This window comes from Littorina saxatilis, linkage group LG1 (assembly GCF_037325665.1).
Source record: "Littorina saxatilis isolate snail1 linkage group LG1, US_GU_Lsax_2.0, whole genome shotgun sequence".
Lineage (NCBI taxonomy): Eukaryota > Metazoa > Mollusca > Gastropoda > Littorinimorpha > Littorinidae > Littorina > Littorina saxatilis.
The window spans coordinates 77,488,865-77,516,685 of NC_090245.1; the positions used below are offsets into that span (position 1 = coordinate 77,488,865).

At 40.4% G+C, this 27,821-nt stretch overlaps 2 protein-coding genes and 1 long non-coding RNA gene across 3 annotated transcripts in view; 1 reads left to right on the forward strand and 2 right to left on the reverse strand.

The window, feature by feature from the left end:
- Positions 1-118: 118 nt before the first annotated feature.
- Positions 119-13,651, forward strand: LOC138980282 (DET1- and DDB1-associated protein 1-like). Its single transcript, XM_070353145.1, has 5 exons — positions 119-248; positions 7,947-8,027; positions 8,696-8,747; positions 9,546-9,607; positions 10,979-13,651. Exons 1-5 carry the CDS (start codon positions 201-203, stop codon positions 11,093-11,095), a joined length of 360 nt encoding a protein of 119 aa, XP_070209246.1. The 5' UTR covers positions 119-200; the 3' UTR covers positions 11,096-13,651.
- Positions 13,652-13,717: 66 nt separating this feature from the next.
- Positions 13,718-14,318, reverse strand: LOC138980288 (uncharacterized). The gene is made up of 2 exons (XR_011460283.1): positions 14,188-14,318; positions 13,718-13,793 (listed from the first exon to the last, which is right to left on the reverse strand). It is a non-coding gene; the product is annotated as an uncharacterized lncRNA (long non-coding RNA).
- A 4,915-nt stretch (positions 14,319-19,233) lies between these two features.
- LOC138980246 (protein unc-13 homolog B-like) overlaps positions 19,234-27,821 on the reverse strand; it is a 155,747-nt gene continuing 147,159 nt past the window's right edge. Inside the window, exon 42 of the mRNA XM_070353096.1 lies at positions 19,234-27,506. Coding sequence (XP_070209197.1) covers positions 27,206-27,506 — 301 coding nt within the window. The 3' untranslated portion in view covers positions 19,234-27,205. The remainder of the gene's footprint in view (positions 27,507-27,821) is intronic.

Genomic DNA, 27,821 nt, shown 5'->3' on the forward strand with positions numbered 1-27,821 from the left:
AAACGAAGCCAGATATATACGACAGTGCGAAGTTTTAAAGTTTTAGTACAAAGCTGCGCTGTTTCCTTCATTCTCCCACAAATCTGTTTCCGAGCGGAGAAACCCAATTCGGCAAAATCCGTCAGATTTCGACAGTTTCCGGGATAAGAAATTATCTGCAAATTCTTTTGTATTCAAATGGTAGCATTCTCATTTAGCGTATGATGTATTGTTCTCATTCGACAGGGAGACCCCAAGACTCAGAAATGGTGAGTGTAGATAGAAAATCTAACAGAATGTCGTCTTTTCTGTCTATTTCTGCTGGCCCATTCTTTTTGCTAGGATATCAACTTATTCAAGGTTTCTGAAGCTTACTCTGCGTGTTACAGTCTTGCTTCCACAATACATTTGTGAAGATGTCGGCACCACTGCCAGACTCGTAGTCATAGCCTAGCAGTACTAGTGTTACTACTACTACTGTACTAGCATTCGCTCTGGTGCTTCGATTTGTTGTTTTTGTTTAAAAAGATGTGGATTCCAGTTTCTACAAGTATTATGCATACATGTGCATCTTTCAGGTGCCCAATTTCGTATCAGTGGTAGATTAATGTTCAAGGGAAACGGATACGAACTTCAACACACTTTATTCTACGAGTCATGTAGTCATACTCATTGTAAGGTTTTCATTCTTGCAAGGTAACATGCACATTTGTTGAGAGCCTTTTAATCATAGCTTCCTTCATCTATATGCAAGCATGGCTGCGGAGAGGAAGTGTCTTAATGACACCCCCCGCGGGCTAGGGGGAAGAATTTACCCGATGCTCCCCAGCATGTCGTAAGAGGCGACTAACAGATTCTGTTTCTCCTTTTACCCTTGTTAAGTGTTTCTTGTATAGAATATAGTCAATGTTTGTAAAGATTTTAGTCAAGCAGTATGTAAGAAATGTTAAGTCCTTTGTACTGGAAACTTGCATTCTCCCAGTAAGGTCATTATATTGTACTACGTTGCAAGCCCCTGGAGCAATTTTTGGATTAGGCCTAAAAAAAAAATAGGTGTGGTTACGGTAACCCGACCTACCCTATTTTTAGGGGCCGATCCTATAACTTTTGATTACATTTGTCCAAAAAAAAAAAAAACGAGTGCAAAAAACGCAATGAAAGCGAAAGCGCCCGTGTCGCACACTTATTTCCCTGTCAAGTACTAAGTAGGTTTAATTTGTACACATTAGAAAAAAAAGTTAAAAAAAAAAAAAGTGATTGCCTACCTACCTACCCTATTTTTTTTGGGTATGTTACCGTAACCACACCTATTTTTTTTTTTGGCCTTAGTGCTTTTGTGAACAAGAAACAATTAACAAGTGGCTCTATCCCATCCCCTCCCTTTCCCAGTCGCGATATAACCTTGAACGGTTGAAAACGATGTTAAACACCAAATAAAGAAAGAAAGTGTCTTAATGACGCAACCCAACACAACAACTAATAAACAACTAATACAATCTACATCTCCCTTCTCAATGGAGATGTAACAAAACAAAGCGATGCTAAAACAAAACAGGGTTCATACGCTCCTTGAATCTCCTTGAATCTCCTTGAATTTTCAACCCCCCTTTTCAAGGACCTTGAATTTGGAGAAAATGGTCATTCTTGTGTTTAACCTCCTTGAACCTCCTTGAATTCTGAAGTGCAGGCAAAAAAACAAAAAAATGTTAATATTAAAGTTTTTCAGCAATTTATATCGATTGTGTGCGTGTTGTGTGCAAGTCGTGTGTCGTCTGCCATCGTGCGAAGGGAAGTTGAAACCGATTACTTCCCCTTCATCCGGGTAGCTTTTAGCGCCATTTCTGAAGAAGCAGTGTGTCGATTCAATGTGACAGCGTTTCAAGCCATCGCCGGTCGAAAATCGTAGTCATGCCGGGTGGAAAGTGCTTTTTTAACCCACGATGGCTGGAGGAAAAGGAATACAAGGATTGGATCCAGCGGGATTGCGACAAATACAAGGCTTTTTGCAAATGCTGCAAAGCACGTGTGGATATTTCAGTGATGGGCGAGTCAGCCCTGGTTAGCCACGCAAAAGGAAAGAAACACACAAATAATTTAAAAGCGTCTGCACCTGTAGTCCCGATTGCAAACTTCTTATCTGTAACGTCATCGCAAAGCTCTCAGTCTGCTTCTGTAACTGCAACCCCGGGTCCCGCGATGCCAACGTCCTCTCGGACTCTTTCATCATTTTGCACCAAGACCGATGTTTTAAAATCGGAAGTCATGTGGACAATGAACGCTGTGAACTCGCACTACAGTTTCAAGTCGTGTGAGAACAACTCCAAACTGTTCCAGGCAATGTTCCCCGACAGCCAAGTAGCGAAGGGATATCGTTCTGATGCAGAAAAACATAGACGATGAAATGAAGCGAGTTGACTCTCTCTAGATCCACACATGATACCTGATAGAAAAGAACAGTCAATAGTGTGTTAACTCCCACTAGTATTTTTAAGATGATTATTCAGCTTCCTTTTGAATTTTTGAATTTAAAAAAGTAAATAAATGTTTTTGTTTTACTTTACGTTTCTGGTTTGAGCTTTGAATGCATGGTTGATGAAAGTTTTTCCACGTGTATACCTATGCAATTTGACCTCCTTGAACTCCTTGAATACTCCTTGAAAACTCCTTGAATACTCCTTGAATTTCACTGTCAGGTGTCTGTATGAACCCTGCAACAGTAGCATGAAACTCTAAACTCAAACATAAAGTTATTAATTTCTGCTCTTCATGCAAGGTATAATAAAACGAAGTGGATTCACAGCGCGCGGCGCGTTGTGCAGCGTTGCGATTTACAACGCGCGGCGCTACGAGGAGCGCTGCGATTCACGACGCGTGATGTATTCTGCTGTTACATTTTCTTCACAATCGCAAAGTTTACAACAGCTACATCTATCTGATCTATTTGAGAAATAAAACTCAATTAAACGAAAAACAGAGCTCCATTCTCTCTCTCTCACTCTTTCAACTGAGTTCACCATATATCGCTGCGCCGATGTAAAACGTGCCTAAGTTCCGGCCTTGAATACTTGGCAGTTATATCACTACATGTCATTGCAATGGCTTCTATATATCTATATACGGCTTGTGTGTGTCTGTCTGTTTGTCACTTCGCGATGCACGGCCAAAGTTCTCGATGGATCTGCTTCAAATTTGGTGAGCATATTCAGGTAGACCCCGGACACAATCTGGTCGATGAAAATTTTCAACACGTGCTCTCAGCGCGCAGCGCTCAACCGATTTTGGTTTTTCTGTACATCCATTCCCAGTAACTCTTCCTTATCTTCTCCAGTGTTTTGCGCGTTTATCTCCCTTCGTTGCCGGCGCACACCCGGCAAAGCCTGTGAATCGCCGCGCTGCACAGCTCGCCGCGCTCTGTGAATCGCTTGCCATAATAAAATATTGAAACAAAGAAAACAAGTAAATTGTCAACTGTCTCTTTCCTTTCTTCCTGAATGAAAGAAAATAACTAAACGGTTCTGAGAAAAACAAAGAAAACAAGTAAATTGTAAACTGTTTTTTCCTTTTCTTCCTGAACGATTTTGATTTTGCAATGACTTCACACTGTCTTGATTGTTTGTTTCTGTGTTCGAATACAGATTCTGACTGCATTGTTGCCAACATCGGTCAGTGTCAATGTGATCAAGTGTCAAAATATTTTGGATTTGGCTTCACAACTCTTCCACAGCGCGTCACCGTGGGTTGTGTGAGAGTATCCTCGAACTGGACCTTGAGCTGACTGGGTACTGAAGGAGGCATCAGATCAGGGCTGGCTGGCAATGCTGGTGGCGCAGGATGTGGAGGTGACAGAGATTTGGAAGAGAGGGTTGTGGGTGACACGGGGCGAAGTGGGGTGGTAGAGATTCTCCTGGGCACTTGTGGCATGGGAGGGGTTGGGTTAGTTGCTGTGGGATGAACAGTAACTGAGTGCCGAAGAGTTGCCTGTGGCAGAGGACATGAGTCTAGCTGCCTCTGTTCATTGTTCGAAGCGCTGTCGTTAGAGATGGTCCACTGCGGTCTGGGTTCACGGACAGGCAGGAGATGTCTGTTGCGGACATGGTCTGTGCCGTCGGATGTGACGACATACGACCGAGGGCTGCCGCGGGCGGACTTCACAACAGCAAGCTTCTGAAATCCTTGTTTAGTTTGCATGCGCACCACTTGACTGGGTCTCAGTGATCTTTGGTCTTTTGCTGACTTGTCGTGATGACATTTCTGCTGCTGACGGGCGGATTTTAACTGCTTTGAGACGGAGGTGGTGTTCAAGGGCTTAGGTCTCAAGAGCTTTGTTGAGGTTGGCAGGGTGGTGCGGGTGCGTCGGGATAGTAGGCGCTGTGCCGGTGACCCCATGGCGTCTCTTGGGGTGTTGCGCAAGTTCAGAAGACCTAGCATCATGTCGGAACCGTCTTTCTTGCTTTTGTTTAGCAACTGCTTGGCCTGTTTGACAGCGTTTTCAGCCAGGCCATTGGACTTTGGGTAGTAAGGGCTGGTGGTGGTGTTCCATTCTTTTGCGAATTGTTCAAATTCATGACTGACGAACTGACTGCCATTGTCGGTCATGAGTTTTTCTGGGATGCCGTGAGTCGCGAAGAGGCGTTTCATTTTGCCAATGACTGAGCGTGAAGTGCTGTCAGGCAAAGAGTCCATTTCAAACCATCCAGAGTACGAATCAACGACAACTAGGTACTGGTTGTTGTTCCAGTCAAACAGGTTGGCAGCAACGGTTGACCATGGAAGCTCAGGAACAGGATGGTTGATGAGAGGTTGTTTCTGCAGGTGGGCTTTGTTGCTGTTACATGCGGAGCATTGTGAGACAGCGTGCTCAATGTCTTGGCGCATTCTTGGCCAGAAGACGATGTCACTAGCGAGTTTTCTGGTGCGCTCAACTCCCATGTGGCCTTTGTGTAGGACAGCAACATATGTTGACCGTAGCGTTGGCGGAACCACTGCCTGCTGTCCTTTCAGGATGTCATTTTCAATCACCAATTCGTCGCGGAAAGAAAAGTAAGGTTTGAGCTCAGGCGGCACACTACGCTCGTGTGCAGGCCAACCTTCTGTGATGAACTTTGCTAGTTTTTGCATGGTCGCGTCAGCCAGTGTTTCTTGTTGCAACTCCGTCATTCTGGACGGCGAGATGGATAGCACGGTCATGACGTCATGCTCAAATTCTGCTCCTTCGGCCGGTCCTTCAGGGTGAGCTCTGGATAGCGTGTCAGCCAAGAACAGTTCTTTCTCCTTGTAGACGAACTGCAGGTGGTATCGCTGCAACTGCAGGAGCATTCTCTGTAGACGAGCTGGGGCATCATTCAGAGGCTTCTTTACCATGCAGATCCGAGGCTTGTGGTCAGTCTCGATGGTCACTTGCCGACCGTAGATAAAATCATGGAATTTCTTGCAAGCAAAGACTGCAGCCAGGAGCTCCTTTTCAATCTGTGCGTATCTGGTTTCGGCATCTGAAAGAGCTCGTGAAGCGAAAGCAACAGGGGACTCGTTCTGGAGACGTGCTGCACCAAGTCCGCTTTTGGAAGCATCCACAGACAAAACCACAGGCTTTGCAGGGTCAAAGAATTTCAGCACTGGAGGATTCGCAAGGTCCTCTTTCAGTCGGTCAAACGCCTGCTGGTGCATTTCAGTCCAGTTCCACACAACGTCATTGTGCAGAAGTTCGCGCAATATGGATGTCTTCTCGCTGTAGTCCTTGATGAACTTGCTCAAATAGTTCGTCATGCCGAGGAAACGTTGAAGCGCAGCTTGGTTCTCCGGTGGCGGCATGTTCCGGATAGCATCAGTTTTTTCAGTGTCAGGCTTCAGACCATCCTTGGTGAATCTGTGTCCAACAAAAGACACGCTCTTTGCTCGAAACTTGCATTTGCTGAGGTTCAACTTCAGTCCGATCTGACGCGCTCTCTCCAGAATCTTTCTCAGGTTTGCATCATGTTCCTCCATGGTTGAGCCCCAAATCAGAATATCGTCGACGATGATTGCGCATGGGTAGCCCTCAAACAGTCTTTCCATAGCCTGCTGAAAGACTTCTGAGGCTGTGTTCATGCCAAAAGGCATGCGAAGGAACCTGTACCTCCCAAAGGGAGTGCTGAATGTGGTTCGCAGTGAGGAGTGTTTGTCCATCCGGATTTGCCAAAATCCAGTCTTTGCGTCTAGGGTTGAGAAGACTTTTGCGTTGCCGATGCGTTCAAAGCTGCGAATTCACAGGTGTCAGCCATGATCTTCAGTGATGTGATGAAGCTCTGTACAGGCTCAGATTCTTCTTGAAATCTGGTGTTGAACCTGTGTCGTTCAATTATGACATTAGTCAATGGATCACAAAGTTCGCGAAACTTCGCTTTCAGCACTACCACACTCTCTGGATTCTCGGCAGCCTGAATGACGTCACCATCGTTATTCTTCACCTCAGGCGCATAGGTGAAGGTCTTTGCTTTTTCAATAGCTTCTCTCCCTGCAAGATTCAACAGTATGTATGATCTAGTGCGATCGTTTGTATTGCCATGCACTGCCTCGATATAGATGTCAAATTCAGTTTGAAAATGTCTCCAGTCTTCGGCAACGTTGCCGTCAAATGATAGTGGGTCCGGCTTTCGTAAGTATTCCATGACTCGGATTCAGATCTAAATCTTAACCACTGCGCCACACACTTGACTTCAAATGTTCTGTCAACGACGTCCACTCCCACACAGCTTGCGTATGTGTCGAGGACGGAAATAACGAATTGAACGAACAGCGCGTCGATTCGATTGTTTCAGTTCTTTGCAAAGATTCTACCTACTTAGTTGAAAATTAGCTGCACGATGTAGAGTTCGTGGATTCTGGTCACTTCTGACACCATGTAAGGTTCTCATTCTTGCAAGGTAACATGCAGATAGCTGGATTTGTTGAGAGCCTTTTAATCATAGCTTCCTTCATATACAAGCATGGCTGCGGAGAGGAAGTGTCTTAATGACGCAACCCAACACAACAACGAATAAACAACTAATACAATCTACACTCATCATAGTACTTTTCTCTGAAAATCTGCAACCCTCCCCAAAAGCTCACCTAAAATAAGAGAACTAAGAGGCGACTAACGGATTTTGTTTGTCCTTTTACCCTTAAGTGTTTCTTGTATAGAATATAGTCAATTTTTGTAAAGATTTTAGTCAAGCAGTATGTAAGAAATGTTAAGTCCTTTGTACTGGAAACTTGCATTCTCCCAGTAAGGTCATATATTGTACTACGTTGCAAGCCCCTGGAGCAAATTTTTGATTAGTGCTTTTGTGAACAAGAAACAATTGACAAGTGGCTCTATCCCATCTTCCCCCATCGCGATATAACCCTTTGTGGTTGAAAACGGCGTTAAACACCAAATAAATAAAGAAAGAAAGTATGACCCGGCCGGGGTTCGAACCCACGACCTCCCGATCACGGGGCGGACTAGGCCAACCGTGCCGGTTTGACACCTAGTGACCTAATCAGACTCTGACTGCCATTGCCAATGCCCTTATATGGTTACGCTATTCTACAGCGGGGAGGCTGCCCTGTACATATGGTTTTGCAGACATTAACCAATTCTGGGATTCTAATGTACGTCTCATTGACGTCACAATCTGGCTTGGTCATTCTATGGCGGAAAGGAGTTGTTGCCCCTGTCTCATCCATTGGTCAGCCTTCTTCTTCTTCTTCTTCTTCTTCTTCTTCTTCTTCTTCTTCTTCTATATATTAAGCCTGTGGCTAAAGACACACTCCTCAAAAAAACATCTGACCGAAAATAACCTTTTGTCAGACCACCTGCATGGGTTTACTGCGGGAAGGCCCTGTACAACTCAGTTATTGACAACTATTAATGACTGGAATAATGGCGTATCTATAGTATTGTCACACAAAGCCCCTCCACACCTCTTTTTTAATGTTACAGGATACTGTGTGATTTTCTTTTGCAGGGGGACTTTTTAAAGGGCCTTCCTAGCTACAATGAGAACAACTTCGCACGCTACCATGCGGAGTCCAGCTGCAGAATTAGTGTATGTGTTGCACATATTTTAATTGGAGTCCACATTGCGTTCTCCTACTAGTGATATATTGGCTGCATGTTATGTGATTCAGCAAGGAGTAACGTTCGTTAAAACAGAACTCTCAAACAATGTCAAAATCGACTCTAAATTGCTATTGGATTCTTTAAAATATCTTTGAAAAATGATGATTCAAATGATTTAGAGCATGTCCTTCTTTACCTGCCCTGAAAGTTCCCAAAATGGTGCACTAGCCAAAAATTTCCTAGCCAGAGAGCAATTTTTACTCGCCAAACCAACCATTTGTTTCAGCAACTTTACTTGCTTTCCGCGAGTAGATGAACATTTCTTCTCGCCAGTTACATGTTTCTACTCACCACTTTCAGGACTGTATACATGTATGAACAACTTTGAAAGCATAGAACTAAAAAAATAGACAAATTACAATGTTTGTAATATATCCAATATGGCCACCTTTCATGTTCGTTTCCATAGTAACGGCGTCTTTGTCAGGACAACCTCGAGGTTTTTTTATGTGAGGATGTGGGAACAAACATGATGGTGCACAGGAAAGTATCTCACGTCTTCATTTGCAACAAATCATATTTTGAGTCGCACATAGCCTTAAACTTACCGCATATTGTTGAAAGCTTTTCATTCATCCCTTGTTTCTATTGCAGAACCAGAAGCCGACTGTATACATTTCGACACGAGACTACCCCTCTGATCAAGGTGAGTGTAAGCTTGCATTCAACCTTCATTGGTTACCTTGACCTTTCCTTTAGCCTTGTACATTCATTCAGGGAAGTTTTTCTGCTGCATTATAAGCCTCTGAATTTGCATAACTTGCTCTTTTAAGCATAAAAATGTTTTGAATTGCCATTCGAGTTATGATATGAACTGTACAGCTGCATTTGAACACATGCATGCAACTACATGAACATGTGATTTGGAAGGAAAACATCAGCATGGCCATTTTGAGAACAAAAGTGACAGCTAAAGGGAGACAAAAGTGACAGCTAAAGGGAGACAAAAGTGACAGCTAAAGGGAGACAAAAGTGATGGCGAAATGTATGCTTTTTCTTTGACCAACGACACAAATGACCACATAATGCTCACTTTTGAAGCTTATTCCGTCATTTATTGCCATTTGGAGTCATTCTTTGCATTTGATAAAATGGGCTTCTATTGGAGCACAAATGGCACTGGATTGTAAACTTTGAATGTACAATGCTAAAGTTCAAGATTATCCTGTTAGTATGGCAGCAAGTAAAAAAAAAAGGTTGCTTTCTGAAAATGTTCAATCGCTTACAGTCGGTGGTTACTAGGCGCTGTTGCAAACAAACAGCGAGTATCTTGCACAGATTTCTTTGTTTAGAGGGAACAGTTAATACAAGTACAAGTGTACAAAATTGCTTCCAGTTCTAAGACAGTATTGCTGCCAGGTTCCTGTTAACCTTCATGCTTTGTTTATGAACTATAAAAATGAATAAGAGACTTGAAATTGAATTACTGGGTTTTTGTGTGCAGTGATAACGACAGAAAAGACAAACATCCTTCTGCGCTATTTACACCAACAATGGGATAAAAAGGTCAGATTAATTTTTTTTCTGATATTTTCTATGATTTTTGTATGTGATGACATGCCACAGGGGCTCACATCCACGTCGGACATCGGACATACACGGATATTTTTTCCAAATGTCCTATACATTTTTCATGCAAGAGGACATATGTCCTATTGTTTTTGTCACAAAGTAGTCATTGTCCGATTATGCTTTCAATTGATCCGGACATTGTCAGTACTTTCCAATTTACAGTAGTTTGATTTGCTATTTTATCGATGTTTTGCGAAGTGATGCGTCTCTCCAAGCAGACGAAACTTGTGGAGACTTTATGTGCTTTTTATAGAGAAAAGCTTCCAAGGGTCACAACTCTGAATGCTCCAAGCCGGTTGACAGTTGCCTCCCTTCGCGTTTTTTCTCTCCGTAAAAGCAACATGCCACCTAAACGAAAATTGGTGCCAGAAAAAGGCCAGAAGCGTTTGTACTTCAAATCTCTGCCCTCATCAGCGGCTAGTACCACTGAAACTGAGCTCCCTCCGGCCTCTGAGCAGCCAGAGCAAGATGAAACCGTCGCTCTAGAAAGTGAAACTTCGGCGCTGAAGAAAGACATTACCCTCTCCCCAACCCCTGCGCGTGGCTTCGTTTCAAGCTGGCCGACTTCATTCCCGTGGGTGTCGCACGACCCAAAGAAGCAACTGAGCTCAGAGACAGAACAACACGTTTTTATTACTTTGATTTGTTCTGCTACGTTTTTGCCAAGAAAATTATTGTATTTGTTGTTACCTTTGTGACAAGAAACTAGTCAAGCTTAATTAAATTTATGTTTTGTTGCACAAAAAAAAAATCCTATTGATTTATTTTTGTTCAGGACAAATGTCCTATCACTTTTGCATTGTCCAGGACATTTGTCCTATGCCACCTCTCATGGATGTGAGCCCCTTATGCCATTTTTTTTTAACTGCAAGACAGCAGCTTCTGTAGACTTCTACATTTAAATCAGAACATCTCTTCGTCACTTCTGATCTATTCAACTGATGTTTTTAAAAGCACATTAAACACAGCTTTTTATTTAATTTCGAACAGGTATTAGACATGGAACACTGTCTAAGATTAGAAATGAAATTGCAAAGAGTTGAGAAATGAAGTGAAGTAGAATGTTTGCAGAAATGTAGAACTAGGAGTTGAAAACCCCCCACACTTTATTTTAAATGAACCTTGAGACATTTTAATCATCGAAATTGACTCTGCCAGACTGGTATGCATTGTTAACAGACGTAACACTGTGAGGTGGGGTAAAAATTGTCATACACGTTAAAAAAACACACGTGTGTACTTGGGAGTTTCAGCCCATGAACGTAGAAGAAGAAGAAGTAACACTGTGAATGGGTTTTGTTTTAGAACTCCACCAAGAAACGAGACAGTAACCGTGCCAACTTGGAGGAAGGTGCCGAGACCAGTAGTGCTTCAACCAAAATGCCACGTCTTGAGGCAGGTGATGACAGTTCGCAGACGTGATCGTTCGAGACATGACATCTTGTTCTGAAAGGCAACATGTTTCAGACATTGATTGGAAGAAACTGTGGTTCCCGGTTCGTTGGCGTGTCTACTCGGCTTTTCTCAGGAGGATAACAAATCCATGCGTGTTGTCATGATAGGGTGGTGTTCTTTGCCCACAGGCTGGCTCAGAGTGGGTTGTCTTGCACAGGGAGTCTTGTGTTGACAAACGTTCTCACCTTGGGATGGTAGTGGCCTGTGACACTGACAGACTTGCTTGCTGAAGTTACTGTGTGTTGGTGTGTCTGTGTGTGTGGGGACCGATGAGGTGTCGGTGTTCATCTGTGTGTGTGTATGTTTGGGTTTGAAAGAATGTTGGTGCTACTAAAGATGTGGTTGTCTGTGCTTCTACACCCCTTTCGTTAGCCTTACCCTTCCCTCCCCCAGCTGGGGTATCAGTCCTTTTTTAACATCACTTTGAACTTGGTGTACAATGTACTTTGTGATGAGTACAAATGAGTTCCAAGTGTATGGGGGCATTATAAAAAAAAAGATTGAAATTGCACACCGAAAAAAAAGAAACTTCAGCCTCGGATAAGGAAATTATGAGAATTAGCAAACATTTTACGTGTGCTAGGGTGTCTTTGATGAGTAACAAGGCAAACCTGGTCTGAAAGAAATGAAGACAAATAAAGATTGAGAGAGATAATAGAGGGTTTGTGTAATTTTCTGTATCAATAACTTGCAGCTAAATCAGTCCAGCGATTGAGATTTTAACACTACAAGCAATAGCAGATTAAACCTAGAATAGACAACCAAATGTTGTGTTTGGCTCCTATGAATAACACCACTTCTTGCAGCTTGCATTTGTTGTAGATAGTATCAATCTTTTTCTTCTCCATCTGTGTTATTTGTTTACTGATCAAAGGCAGTCGCGCCAGTCATGTTTGCAGCACTTGTTTGATAATCTTTTGCTTGTACTGTTTTGATGTTTTTGTTTTGTGCCACATTTTTAAAAGGATGTATGTAGAATATTAAACTGGACGGGGATTATTGTGTTAAGCATTTGCTTAACACTTTCTACCCCACCTATGTTGACCAAGTCTTTTTTTTAGCCGAGACCAGCTGTGCTGCAGCAGGTCACTCAGAATTGTAGTAACTGTGTAGAAACGGTGTATCAACACGCTGGAATGCAGGCGTTAGATCGCCGTTACAGGAAGCGACTGAAGTGACTGTGTGTACGGATATATTCGTATTAAGTCAGATAGAGCCATATGAGTGGGTACGGATATATCCGTACCTGGGAGACAATGAGTTTAGCTATTTTCCGCCTTGGAGTATTTTTTGTCTGATCTGAGTTGAGGATGTTTGCATGCACATCTGCTTGTGAAAACAACTGCTCTTCAGTTTGTCTAAAAAATCCACAGCACCAGCTTACATTCTGACAGTTAGTAGAAAGATAGCAGAGACGGGGTGAACAAAAAAAACCCACACCTTTTCCTCAAATATAGAAGATGATAGCCGACATTTTGTGTGCTTATGCATTGCAATTTGTTCTGTTTGGTACTTTTAGTTTCATGAAGAAAACCTTCAAATTACTGTGAAGTCCTTTCTAATCATACCCCTGTTTCCATTGAGTTATAGCTTGTTCAGCTGTTTTTGCAGAATGTCACATTCCTCCACACAGCATTGACGTGGTGGCTCAATAACTGCTGAGCTGCAACTGATATTCCAAAGACAAACCACAGTGTGTGTTTTGTTCTTAGAATGATGAGGAAAACGTAAATCAAGGGCTTGTTTTTAAGCAAGTTATAAGGCAAGGAGAGAGTTTAACTATTGCAAAGCATTCTGTGCACATCTTTGAATGCGGACAGGTCTTATCCCTTCAAGAAAAGCAGAAAGTTTGATAGAACACAAAATTACCAATAAGGTTACTTTTTTGAAAATTCAGATTTTGTGTATGTTCTGTTTTTCTGTGTCCCTTTCTGTATCCCTCTCTCTCTCCCTCTCTCTCTCCCTCCCTCTCTCTCTCTCTCTCTCTTTCTCTCTCTCTCTCTCTCTCTGTCTCTGTCTCTCTCTCTCTCTCTCTCTCTCTCTCTCTCTCTCTCTCTCTCTCTCTCTCTCTCTCTCTCTCTCTCTCTCTCTCTCTCGTTAGTAAAACACAAGTGGTTTTTTTAGCACTATAACCGAGTATGAGTTCTCAATTTGTTACTTAGGCCCTTTGCACCAAGCGGAGCATAGGCCATTGACGTTTCTCCATGAGTTCTGCTTTGCTCAAATTGATATGATCATCATTTTTAAACAAAAATGTGTTTCCTGTGCTTCTTATGTGTGTGAGCATTTGCATGTAAAGTGTATAGCTGTTGATACAACTGTGTTTATGCGGGGAAAATGTTTGTAAAATAATATCTAGTTGTGTTCATAATGGTGGTGGTATACATGCGTTAACAGAGCAGAGACTGTTTATGGTGAATGTGAACACGTGACTTCCATTTAAAAAATAAATCTTTGACATCTAAACAGTAAAATGTATGCATGTCTGTTCTGGCTTATTTGTTTTGATGGGACAACCCATTGAATCATGGTCCCATACTTTGTTGCTTTGTACTCATTGTTCAATTTGAAAAACCCAGTGCATGTGAGTTTTCTTAAAACCATGGTGACATATTTGTCTGTTTTTCTTTTCATGTTATGAGAATGTGTGTGGGTGTATGTGTACCTCCCCCCGCGGGTTAGGGGGAAGAATTTACCCGATGCTCCCCAGCATGTCGTAAGAGGGGACTAACGGATTCTGTTTTTCCTTTTACCCTTGTTAAGTGTTTCTTGTATAGAATATAGTCAATTTTTGTAAAGATTTTAGTCAAGCAGTATGTAAGAAATGTTAAGTCCTTTATACTGGAAACTTGCATTCTCCCAGTAAGGTCATATATTGTACTACGTTGCAAGCCCCTGGAGCAAATTTTTGATTAGTGCTTTTGTGAACAAGAAACAATTGACAAGTGGCTCTATCCCATCTCCCCCCCCCCCCCCCCCCTTTCCCCGTCGTGATATAACCCTTCGTGGTTGAAAACGACGTGAAACACCAAATAAAGAAAGTAAAGAAGTATGTGTACCTGCTTTGACATGTTTGAATCGTAATTGTTTTGAATGAGAATGTGGCCAGTATATTTCAATGTTCAGCTTTTTTTTTATGTGTAGGATATAAAAAGTGAAGCAAATTGCGTCTTCAAGGTGTGCTTTAGACTGTTTGTGTTTTACTTATATATGTAATTTTAGGCGTGAAAATAACCACCTTCTGTATTATTGTCATATTTTTGAATTTACTTTTGTACTTAGTTTATTTGAAGATAGTACTAACAGATCAATTTTTGACTCACATGCGAAGCAAAAGTGAGTCTATGTACTCACCCGAGTCGTCCGTCCGTCCGTCCGTCCGTCCGGACGTCCGTCCGTCCGTCCGGAAAACTTTAACGTTGGATATTTCTTGGACACTATTCAGTCTATCAGTACCAAATTTGGCAAGATGGTGTATGATGACAAGGCCCCAAAAAACATACATAGCATCTTGACCTTGCTTCAAGGTCAAGGTCGCAGGGGCCATAAATGTTACCTAAAAAACAGCTATTTTTCATATTTTTCCCATTTTCTCTGAAGTTTTTGAGATTCAATACCTCACCTATATATGATATATAGGGCAAAGTAAGCCCCATCTTTTGATACCAGTTTGGTTTACCTTGCTTCAAGGTCAAGGTCACAGGAGCTCTTCAAAGTTGGATTGTATACATATTTTGAAGTGACCTTGACCCTGAACTATGGAAGATAACTGTTTCAAACTTAAAAATTATGTGGGGCACATGTTATGCTTTCATCATGAGACACATTCGGTCACATATGATCAAGGTCAAGGTCACTTTGACCCTTATGAAATGTGACCAAAATAAGGTAGTGAACCACTAAAAGTGACCATATCTCATGGTAGAAAGAGCCAATAAGCACCATTGTACTTCCTATGTCTTGAATTAACAGCTTTGTGTTGCATGACCTTGGATGACCTTGACCTTGGGTCAAGGTCACATGTATTTTGGTAGGAAAAATGTGTAAAGCATGTGAGTCGTATGGGCTTTGCCCTTCTTGTTCTTATTGATTTTGTTACGTTTTGATTTAAAAATAAAAACAAGAGGCGAAGCCTTCAAGGCTCACGTAAGAAATCGACAAACAGTAACACAAACTCAATCACTCCGTCACACATACACACACACACACACACACACACACACACACACACACACACACACACACACACACACACACACACACACACACACAGTAAGCATAGGTGAAACTGTGCAAGAAAGCGAGACCCTGGATCTGCCAAGTAGTCTCGGCCCGCTCACAATAACAATGACCGAGACTTTCAGTAATTCCTTTGCGTGACGTCTAACCCTCTTACGTCATAATGTGACGTCTTCAAATAGTTTCTATCACACACGTCAGACACTTTTGACCGAGACTGACGTAATCCATAGACTCGGAAATGTTAAAGTTTCTATCACACACACACACACGCACAGACAGACAAAGTTTATCATCGCATAGGCTACACTTACGTGAGCCAAAAAGTAATTCATTTAGCGTTTTTTTGTCTGCAGCTGTGTTATTTTTTTGTCACTTACTTGATAGTTTAAAAATTATGTTGCTACATGTGTTACTTTCAGAATTGTAATGGTTATTATTTCTATTTTAAGGGCTATATATATATTATGATTCATTATTTTCATTAGCATTTTTTAGTCCATCATAGAGAAAGGTTTTATTTTCTTCTCAGGTAAAGTTTTTGTTCTGTTTTCCCTTGTATTGCAGCAGTGGCTAACAAACATGTAAATACTTTTTTTTTCTCCAATTTGACACATGGTTTACTGGAATCATTGCATTTATTGTTTTGTCTTTCCTACTTCAATATTATTTGAGTGTTTTGCTTGTTTTTTCCCCAAGAAAAGTCGAAATAGACAAAAAAGAGAATTAATCTCCCAGTGTGCCATGATAGATTTAGGGTTTGAGTCAATTTAATTTTGTGGGCAATTTTTGGGATTTTTTTTTTACGAGTGTACCTGTATTTGCACAGCAGGTGGAAGGAAATGTGTTATTGACCTCGCACGTAATGATTTTTACATGCCAGATTCGAGAGTCATTCCAGAGATAAATGTTTACCAAAGCGTGTGCTACCTTCTGTAAGATTCCAGAAGTATAATTAATGCCTTTTATTGCATAGTGTTTATGTGCTTCCAAATAGCAAACTTTAGAGACACACAAAGAAGAGTTAATTTCAAAATAGGAAGCTGGATTCAGGAATCATTTTAGTGGGTCTGCAACACCCTACAATGGAATGTAGGTTTTTGTACAGCTGAATGAATGCATTTTGGGCTTTGATGTCAGGTCTTGTAATTGTGCTGTGTGACTCTTTGGACATAAACTGGGCAAAAAAATTATTGTAACAATTTTTGCACGCTAAGAAAAGCATTAAAACGCAATTTATTTTAGTTGAACGTTATATGCCCCAAAAGGTAATTATGTCAGCTGTACATATCATTTGTCCGATTGATGGTACTTTGTATAGGCATCCCGTGACAGCCTGTCAAACAAGGTCACCCCTAAAATCAACCTGACAAAAACCATAGCCCCGAATGTTAAAATCTGCAAAAAATCAGAATATGCACAAACCAAACATTTCTGACAACCATTGGAAAGGCCATTCAATTTCCTGTTCAGAACATTTTGTTTTATGCACCTGACTTCTCTAGTCTTTATGTAGCTTTTTGTCAAAGGCGGTAGGTGTCAACCGTTTCAGAGGCCCAAAAAGGCACGTTTTGTGGCCATTTTTGAGGGGGTCCTCCACCCAAAGAACCATATCTACTCAAGTTCTCAATGATTTGCTTTGGAAAGTTCAGAAGTGATGACCAATAGGCTGACAAAAATGTGTGTTGCGTTTTGCGAATGTGTATACTTATCGTGTCGTATTACGTAACTTTTACGAAAGAACTAAACAAATATTCATATTAATTCAGGGGTTTAGGTTAAAAAATCGTGACTTTGCATGCTAAGCAAAACATGGATGAGGCAATAGGTGCCAAAGTTTGAGGCAGATCCGAGTGCTGGTTTACATTTGCTGGAGATGGGAACACGCATGAAAAATTATCGATCACCGTCAGTGGTACTGAGTACACTACCCGTGGAGACTAACAGTCCTGGGCCTGTGCTTACTATCCTGTTCCGGCGTGCTGTGCTCGGTGAGTTGCGCTTTTGTAACCCGCAGCGAAGGAAGCACAGGCCAAGGTCAGTTTATCTCCACAGTTACTGTATGCATTACCAAGGACGGTGATCGATACATTTTCTTGCGCGTTCCCATCTCCAGCAAATGTAGACCAGCACTCGGATCTGCCTCAAACTTTCGCACCTATTGCCTCATCCATTTTTTGCTTTTCCCGCAGTGGGGCACTGCGGTTATGAAATTAAAAGCCCCTCCTGTTTTTGGAACCGCAGGAGCTTTCTAGTTTGCTGTTAGGTAGATTTTTGGTTCCTCTTTCCTGTCATGCTCTCTTTTTCTTCATGAATTCTTTTCTTTTTTCTGCCTTCTTGCTCATTCACCTGTATTTTTTCCAAAAATCTCTTCTCTTGCCGCTTGTCTCGCGATTCATGTATAGTTTAATCTGTTAGTGTTCTGATGTAAGTCCAGCAGTAGATAGGTTAAGCCTATTTTAACATACTGGAAACTGGTAATCTTCCAGTAGGTATTAATTTAGTTTTACTAAAGCCTGCTGGGACACAAGTAATGGGTTAGTGCATTTGTAAACAGGAATCGCTTGACAAGTGGCCCCCTTCATCCCCCCCTTCCTCGTCCTGATATGGCTCTGCGTGGTCGGCTGGACGTTAAGCAACAAATAAACAAACAAACAAATTTTTTGCTTAGCAGGCAAAGTCACGATTTTTTAACCTAAAACCCTGAATTAATATGAATATTTGTTTAGTTCTTTCGGAAAATGTACGTAATACAACACGCTTATTATACACATTCGCAAAAGTAAACACCGATTTAGGTCAGCCTATTTGTCATAACTTCTGAAATTTCCAAAGCAAATCATTGAGAACTTGAGCAGATATGGCTCTTTGGGTGGAGGACCCCCTCAAAAATGGCCGCAAAACGTGCCTTGTTTGGCCTCTGAAACTGTTGACACACGCCTTTGACAAAAGGCTACATAAAGACTAAAGCAGTCAGGTGCATAAAACAAAATGTTCTGAACAGAAAATTGAATGGCCTTTCCAATGCTTGTCAGAAATATTTGGTTTGTGCATATTCTGATTTTGTGCAGATTTTAAAATACGGGGCTATGGTTTTTGTCAGGTGGATTTTAGGGGTGACCTCGTTTGACAGGCTGTCACGGGATGCCTATACAAAGTACCATCAATCGGACAAATGATATGTACAGCTGACATAATTACCTTTTTGAGCATATAAAGTTTAACTAAAATAAATTGCGTTTTAATGCTTGTCTTAGCATGCGAAAATTGTTGCAATAATATTTTGGCCAAGTTTATTTTAAACTTTGCATATGGTGAACACTGCATCAATTTGTTCATGTTTGTTGGAGTACAGTGTTGACAAATATCAAGTGATTTTTTCTTTGTATTTTCATTTGAACCTAACCTGACCTGAGACTTTAATCTTGAATTAAGAACAGTTCACATTATCATTATATAGTAAAGACTGAAGTTTTGGTTTTGATTTGCTTTGAAAGGTGTGAAGATAAATTTGTTTGGAAAGGTGTGAAGATTAAATTTGTTTGCAGCATGTATTCACATGAATATAATTATAGTATGCCTTGATTGAATGAGCTCACAGTTTGCTGAAGGCATGCATGTCTTTATGCACACTCACAACCATGCACTCACACATCATGAGTGATTGTTTTCTTTGTGTGAAAATTCAGTTTGTCTTGCCTAAATTTTAATCTTGGACATAACATTCACATTATATAATGAAATTTTGTTTTAACTTTTTCTGAAGCTATAAAGCTAAAATTGTTATGAATAGTCACCGAGTGTATGGAATGAGTAAATGGGTTGGCTGTACACACACACACACACACAAAAGCCTTCAGAAAATCAACAGGATCGCGGTTTATTCATAGAAAGAAAATGGTTGACAGCTGAAGAAATGGATGACAACGATTACCAAATGGGGAATGAGGAAATGCGAGGAGGAATAATGGAAAGAAGAAATGCGTTGAAGGCAAGATGGACACGAAGAATCAGAGCCAAGGTTAATTAAAAAATCAGCAACAAGGTCAGCGGTTAAAAAAAGAAAGAAAAAGAAACAAAGGATTATACATCTGTAAAAGTACATGGAACTACTGTCAACATAAATGAGCCATTGTTAAATTAGGGTAAGACTAAGGTCACAATTGTTTTAACACCCAGGTATATATATTCTCTAATTGCATGTACAACCCAAGTTGTGAAAGTACATTTGGTGTGACAGGAGCAATGTGAAGTGCAGCAGGAGTAAGGGGGCTGAAATATTTGCGACGAAACTGTTTATGCCAGTTATCGTATATTTGTAGTTACAACAAGTTGCTGAAAAAAACCGTGAAAATCTAGCGAGACTGTCATCACCTGATTTCTGAACAAAATTACCCAAAGAAACTGGCCATAACTTGTAACTGTAACTCAAGCCTTCATCTCAAAATGGAAGCTACATGGCAAAACAAAAGAAAACTAAATAAATGTATACAAAAAAAGATCAATAGATATTGAAATTAATAATAGAAACAACACTATCAATAATTATAATAATAATGGCGCAAAACAATACATATATATGCAAGTACTGGAAAAATATGACATCAAGAATTTGTTTTTATTATACTGTATAATGTACAAAAATTGTTTGCCAACAATTGCACTCATTAAAGACAAAAAATAAGAGATAGAAATTACTGTAAATGTTCCATTTGGCATGAAGGCAGCTGAACTGATCTAAGAGGCTGCTGATTTTCTGTCTGTACGTACGCCAGCGGGCTTCTCTAATTAACAGATACAATCGCACTGAGGTGTTTTTGGCAACAAAACATTGAATACGAGGAGCTTGATACAATAAGCATCCAAACTTAAAGGGGACATAATAATACTATAAGCCTCTAAAATTAAAGCCGCTATAAAAGCATCCAAAATCAAACACGGGGGAAAATATTCTTGAGGAGGATTTTCAAATAAGGGAGGATCAACGATTTAAGGTAATCTATCTACCTTGCTGAAAAATTGCGTTTTGATAAAATTGCACCCAGATGCAAAACATGCAAGGCTACTAATTCTTCTGTTGATGAGTGAAGGGTCAAATTAACATTATGTATGTTATCAACCAAACATTATTTTCTCTCTCATAATTTCAGGTTGTCTTTTGTTCAAACTTTTTATAAACTTTACCCCAAGGCAGTATCACAATGCAAAATTATATAACATAATTGTATTAACAAATTTGTGACCAATTTACTGATCACATAACTAAAGGCTGCTACATTTCAAATGCTACGCATAAACGCTTGTGTTTATGCTGCTTAAAATGGCATAATGCAAGCATAGCTAAATTGAAAGGGAAATTATAAGCAAAAAAACCTTCAATATGATTGCACTAGATCTTGAGGTTAGTTCTGAAAACAGAAGCTTTGTACAGAAAATATATATATTGAACGAATAGGTCTACTTGGCAGGAAAAAAGCTGCGGAAAAGGAAAAAGTTTACACAATATCTATCACAAAATCGGGGACAAGGGAAAAAATTCAAATTATGTCCGTTAAGTAAGGATCGAGCATTTATAACTGGAAGTTGTCTACAAAACTGTATAAAAATGTCTGTACATATGAAAGTTATGGGAGAAGCCTTATGTACAATTTACAAATACCAGTCACCATTGGTCAACACCCCAGAAAGATTTAGAAAAACAAACAACTTCAACAAATCACAATCAAATGCAAGAGGCGTTATCCACACTATGTTATTTACAAATCAAATATTTGAACAAGTCAAGCAGGTGAACATGATAGTAAAATCTAAAGCTATTGGTTTTCTTTTTAACTCTTCCAGGCTATATATATGTCCTGGCATTCCAATGTTAAATAGAACACCAGTCCAAACAACAAATACCTGCGGACTGTATAATTCTTTCTTTCTTTATTTGGTGTTTAACGTCGTTTTCAACCATTCAAGGTTATATCGCGACGGGGGAGATGGGATAGGGGAAAGGGGGGAGATGGGATAGAGCCACTTGTTAATTGTTTCTTGTTCACAAAAGCACTAATCAAAAAATTGCTCCAGGGGCTTGCAACGTAGTACAATATATGACCTTACTGGGAGAATGCAAGTTTCCAGTACAAAGGACTTAACATTTCTTACATACTGCTTGACTAAAATCTTTACAAACATTGACTATATTCTATACAAGAAACACTTAACAAGGGTAAAAGGAGAAACAGAACCGTTAGTCGCCTCTTACGACATGCTGGGTAGCATCGGGTAAATTCTTTCTCGTCCCAACCAATATGGGACTCCCCCTAACCCGCGGGGACTGTATAATCATTACAAGTGATATAAACACCATCAAGAACAGCTACTACAGTGCTACCCCCTAGTGAAAGGTTACCATGATTAAAACACTCACACAAGAGTTCATTTATAAATTACTCACTTTCTCATTCTTCCACATGTTGTATCTAATTATGAGCAATTAGAGAGTGGAGTACCTATATGTACATATTTACAGAACTTAAAGCACCCTCACCATTCATTGAAAATTAGGGAGCCGATTTAAAGCAAGGCCAATCATACCAAAAATACAATGGAATGAAATGCACAACCGAATCATTTGTGGTGATGGAACCTTGAATGCACACACATCATATGTTCACATATTTTCTCGCAAGATCACACTTGTGCAAATTTCAGACAATATTCCACTGGCCCGTGATCAATTTGTTCATAAACAGAAATGCCAAAACATGCTGACATAGAACCTTGCTACTGGACCTTGTCAGATTTGTTCGTGCAAAAACTGAGTCACATTCAGTACTTCCACTTTTTTGCTGCGTGTTCATCAGAGCAGTTATGCTTGCAGTATTTATAGCATTCCATGACAGTTTATTGTCCAAAAAGTAATTGTGCACAGCAGGTTAAATCAAAATGGTACAATTAACAAACATTTTGCTTTCAGATGTGTGGGAATACAGCACCACAACAAAATATCAATATAAACAACATACTCAGAATAAAAAAAACCAAGTCGCGTAAGGCGAAATTACTACATTTAGTCAAAGCTGTGGAACTCACAGAATGAAACTGAACGCACTGCATTTTTTCACAATGACCGTAGTCCGCCGCTTGTGCATAACGGAGTAAAACTGACGAGCCTGTTCAGCGCGGTAGTGGTTTCGCTGTGTTGCATAGCACGCTTTTCTGTACCTCTCTTCGTTTTAACTTTCTGAGCGTGTTTTTGATCCAAACATATCATATCTATATGTTTTTGGAATCAGGAACCAACAAGAAATAAGATGAAATTGTTTTTAAATCGATTTCGGAAATTTAATTTTGATCATAATTTTTATATTTTTAATTTTCAGAGCTTGTTTTTAATCCAAATATAACATGTTTATATGTTTTTGGAATCAGGAAATGATGTAGAATAAGATGAACGTAAATTTGGATCGTTTTATATAAAAAAAAATTATTACAATTTTCAGATTTTTAATGACCAAAGTCATTGATTAATTTTTAAGCCACCAAGCTGAAATGCAATACCGAAGTCCGGCCTTCGTCGAAGATTGCTTTACCAAAATTTCAATCAATTTGATTGAAAAATGAGGGTGTGACAGTGCCGCCTCAACTTTTACAAAAAGCCGGATATGACGTCATCAAAAGTATTTATCGAAAAAAAAGAAAAAAACGTCCGGGGATATCATTCCCAGGAACTCTCATGTCAAATTTCATAAAGATCGGTCCAGTAGTTTGGTCTGAATCGCTCTACACACACACACGCACAGACAGACACACACATACACCACGACCCTCGTCTCGATTCCCCCTCTATGTTAAAACATTTAGTCAAAACTTGACTAAATGTAAAAAGAGGAAAAAAAAGAAAAGACAAGAAACGTACATGCCTGAAATCTAAACCGGCAAAATTGTCTAAGGTTTGCGGTTAGCTGTGCCTCACATAATGAGCACATAATCACTCTCCTCTCCTCTCTTTTTTTCTTCTTTATTTATTCTTCGATTTTTTTGTCTGGAGAAAATGAGGCATTCAGTTTGTTCTTCCAAACGTCCTTCTGGTCTTGGAGTCCTCTTATGTTCTGATAAGGGGGTCCTTTGACCCTCTAAAAATGAAAATTGGGGGTCCGGGGACCCTCCTTGTAGCAAGTCAATGGGGCCCCGGAGCCCTGGGTCATTATGGACAGGTTTGCCAGTATTAACAGCAATAAGATCACACTGGTCATCCATTCAGTGATTCTTCTGATCATTCCTGCACAATCTATCATGAAAAGAATGGTAGGCAAAGCAATATTCAGCATCTTCAAGAAGAAAGTTAAAAACAAAAAAGTATTACAATAACTCCAAATCACTGGCCACCATCAGTCACTAAAATTATAATTCTGTTCAGTTCTAGTACCTGACCACATTATTTTCATCCTTCTATTTTCATCCTTTGCTACAGTGTGTGTTTTCTGTGTTTGTGTACATGTATAAGCATGTGTCCTTATACTTTATGAAGTCGTGGGTGATCAACATCTACTTTATAGCCCATGATCACCACTCTCTCTTTCAAGATCTAATTTTGTTTAAAGCTGATGTGTTCTTTGTGGGATTTCCCAGTTAAAAGGAAAAATGTATAAAGCATATCAAGATGGCTCATCTTCATATTTCCCTACACAATTTCTAATACAAAACAGCTACAATTCAGAATTTTATTACATATGTATTGCAAATTTGTACTCAAGTACAACAGTTAATCCATATGATATATTCAATTTTGTTCTTATTCTTCCGACATGATTTTCAAATTAGAAGCACCAGCTATGTAGCTCATAGTTTTGGTCCTAATATGCGTGCAGATAATCTTAATATTCTCTTTTGAAAATGCAGTAAGTACGTGAAAATGCAATAAGTAATGGGGGAAATGTAAGTGTTTTTCTTTTAGTTTTGACAAGACAAAAAAGCAAAAAGTTGAAAACTACAGAAGATGGGGGGGAGGGGGGGGGGATAGAAATGCACAGACTTAATTAGAACATAGCCAAGTTGTGGCATTCACTAATCAAATTAAAACTGCTGCCAATTAAAGGTCTTCTGAGGTTTTCTTGGTCTTCAAAGAAGAAAACATTTCAAAATGCCTATTCAATACAAAGCAGTGGTCTCAAGAGAAAAAACAACAACAAAATAAAACGAACACAAAAGCATCAAAAAGCAAGCAGAAACCGAGTAAAGACTGCATGACAAATCACACAAAATGACCGTACGTTACATCCCTTGCAGTGCCAGGTTAACCAAAGTACTGAAAGAGTCAGTCCACACATGTATTTCAACATAAAAGCCCATGTTTTTCACAGTGTTAAAAGATCATTCCACATTTTGAGCAGTATAGGCCGGACATCTGAGAGACTGCCCACAATAGGCTAATGTTCAGGAAAGTAAGGGGTATAATGAAGAATAGTTATCCCACATATTTTACTGACATATATATATATGCGAAAGACAACGCACACAAAACTTTCATATTACTGAAATCATTCAAGACCAAGTTTCTCTCATACACAGACCTGTTTACCCTAAACCTGAGGCAAGAGTACTTTTTCAAAAAGTTAAGTGTATTTTTCAAAAAGTTGGTGTACTTTGCAAGCAAAGCCATATGGGCTAGGCAAAACGTACGCCGTGGGTGCAAACGTGTTTGTGTAAGAATAGCATGTCTTGTGAACATCTTCAGAATTTAACTCCTTCCGATACAACAGGGATAAAACAATTTTATTTACCTGTCAGTTTATAACATTATAACCAGTGTCTTCCAAGCAGATTGATAATGAAAAGATGAAGTTCGTGAAATAACATCTGCGGTTGACAGTGGCAAGTTCATTTTTACAATCATCTCAGAAAACATTGCTTCAGCACGGACTACAGCCTTTTCTTCTGGCAGGATTTGCTTTGCGGGAATGAACTTAATAATTCCTTGGCAGCTTTCAGCGGATTTCTTTGCAGCAACCTTGTCCATGTGAGTTTTGGAACTGCAGTGTCGTTTTTCCCATCGTAGACTCCACAATTCCTGGCTCTTTCTTATATTTCTCCAAGAAAATCTGCTGCTTCTGCTGTTTAGACTTGGTACAGTCATCCGAAACTGGCACATTTTACCGCTTCATTTTGCCACGATTGTCCAGACGATCGCACGTGCCAACAACTGAACAAGGTTTCCACAGCTGAAGACTCGCTGTCATAGTTATCTCCCTTCGACCGAAACCGGTATCAGTTGTACCATCCCGTAATCAGCACACCAACACCGGAAAACGTATTCTAGACTTTTTCTTATGCGTATTTTGTGCGTGTGTCGCGTATTTGCGTACTGATAATAATTTGGCGTACAAAATACGCCCAAATCGTACTGGTAAACAGGTCTGCATACACATTGCATTCAACATCACAGTTGCACAGATGACAGACGATGGGAATGAAAGTGAGAAGGTTGAATGAAGGAATCGTTGGGGGGGGGGGGGGGGGGGGATATGGGCATCTACTTCATGCTTGTCCATTGCACATAACATATCAAGACTGAAACCCATCCACAATCATTTCCCCATAAACGGAAAACAACCTGGTTTCAAAAGCGGAAGGAGTGGTTGAAACAGGGGGAACAGTTAGACAAAGCTAGCAACTACCTTGTAAAACTCGCAACGTTAACAATCTTTCACTAGAAACAGTAAGTAGTGAACCTGTAAATGCAAATTCAAAACACTATCACGTTCATGCACCTTTAACTTTCCTCCAACACAACTTGCCTCATATCCGTCACTGGAAACAACAAGTATTATGCACTAACTAGTCTCACACTACAGTATCACAAGAAAAGCAGACTCCCTGAAATCACAATCAGCGTACACACAGTGTACCCATCTGACTTAACAAACTCCATCACAGTCTCCTGTTCAAGCGATCAAACCACAAGCTCTTTCTAGCCACTACCAGCAAAATTACTCTGAAAGACAAAGTCACAACACAGTCCACATTTTCAACGGCACTCGTCAGTTCAACCACGGTAAGGGAATTAAACAAGAACACAGGATGAGGTGGAGATGAAAAGTAGAAGTCATGTCCCTTTGCAAACCTTCAGGCATGTTTCTATCAAAAGTGATGATCAAAGAAGAGGAAATATGGGGAAACACAAAAAGGACTGCTGCCTTTGCAATGACAAAAACACCCCGCTGCACCCTTCAGGCTGCTAATTGGTTGTAGTGGTAGCAGGTAGCCACATCCGTGGGTGAACAATGGTGATGCTTTCAGTAAACCTGTGCCAACTCAAAACGACAACTCTGCACACTACAAACTTGCAACACGAGTCGATTACTTCAGAAGACATACTCTCTAATAGATGGCGCGTATTATGTGATGATCATGTCTTATGAAGAAGTCAGCTGTCTCTGCTATTTGTTCCTTGGTTGAGAATTAAAGTTGACGTTGATCAAAATCATCATGTTCTTCCAACACAGTCATGCACCTTCACACAGCACAGTCTTTCTCTCTTTGAAGATTCAAGAGAAAAGTCAGGCAGAAGAAGACTTTTTATCACACCTTCTACAGTGTCATAGCTAGGATCTTCTGCTTGGCGACACCCAAAGGATCATTCTTCGAACACAATCACTTTCACAGCATGAAGACTCTCTCTTTGGAGACTGAAGAGATAAGACAGGGCAGAGGAACACTTTTTTTCGTGACTGTGGCATAGGATCTTCAGCATGGCGACACTCAAAGTTCTTTCAACACAATCACCTTCACAGCACACCACACTCACTCTTTGGAGATTCCAGAATAACAAAGCGAGTAAAAAAAGTTCTATCATGATTGCTGCTGGGGCAAAGGGTCCTCAGCGTGGCGGCACTCCGACTTGAGCTTGACGAACTCTTTGGCCACTTCGTCGTTGGTGCGCTGAGACAGAATTCGCAGGATAGTGAATCCCGTGTCATCCAGGTGAACGCGTCGTCCCAGTGTGCACCAGCAAGCACAAGAGCCTTGCTCCACAATGTCTCTCAGTTGCATGACAGAGATGCCGATAAGACGATCCTCACGAGCGAAACAGTAGTCCTTGGTGCGGATGTGCAGCTCGTAGGCGTCGGGTTCGTCCTCGTTGCCTAGAATGCTGCACACATATGACAAAAGCTCTGTCTAGTCCTGAAAACTCACACAGTACAGTGGAACCCCCTTTTTAAGACCTTCAAAAATTGGCGAAAATCAGGTCTGATAAAGGAGGGAGTCTTAAAATGGAGGTAAATTTACTGAGGTTATGAACAGAAACTCTCAAAAAGCAAGGTCTTAAAAGGGAGGGAGTCTTAAAAGGGGGGTTCCACTGTACTGGTTGCAGGTTCTTGCTTCTTCATTCTGTCAGACTTTGTTTTAAAATAAATAAAATTCAACTGAACAGAATTAATTGCACAAATAATCTAACTAATTTTGG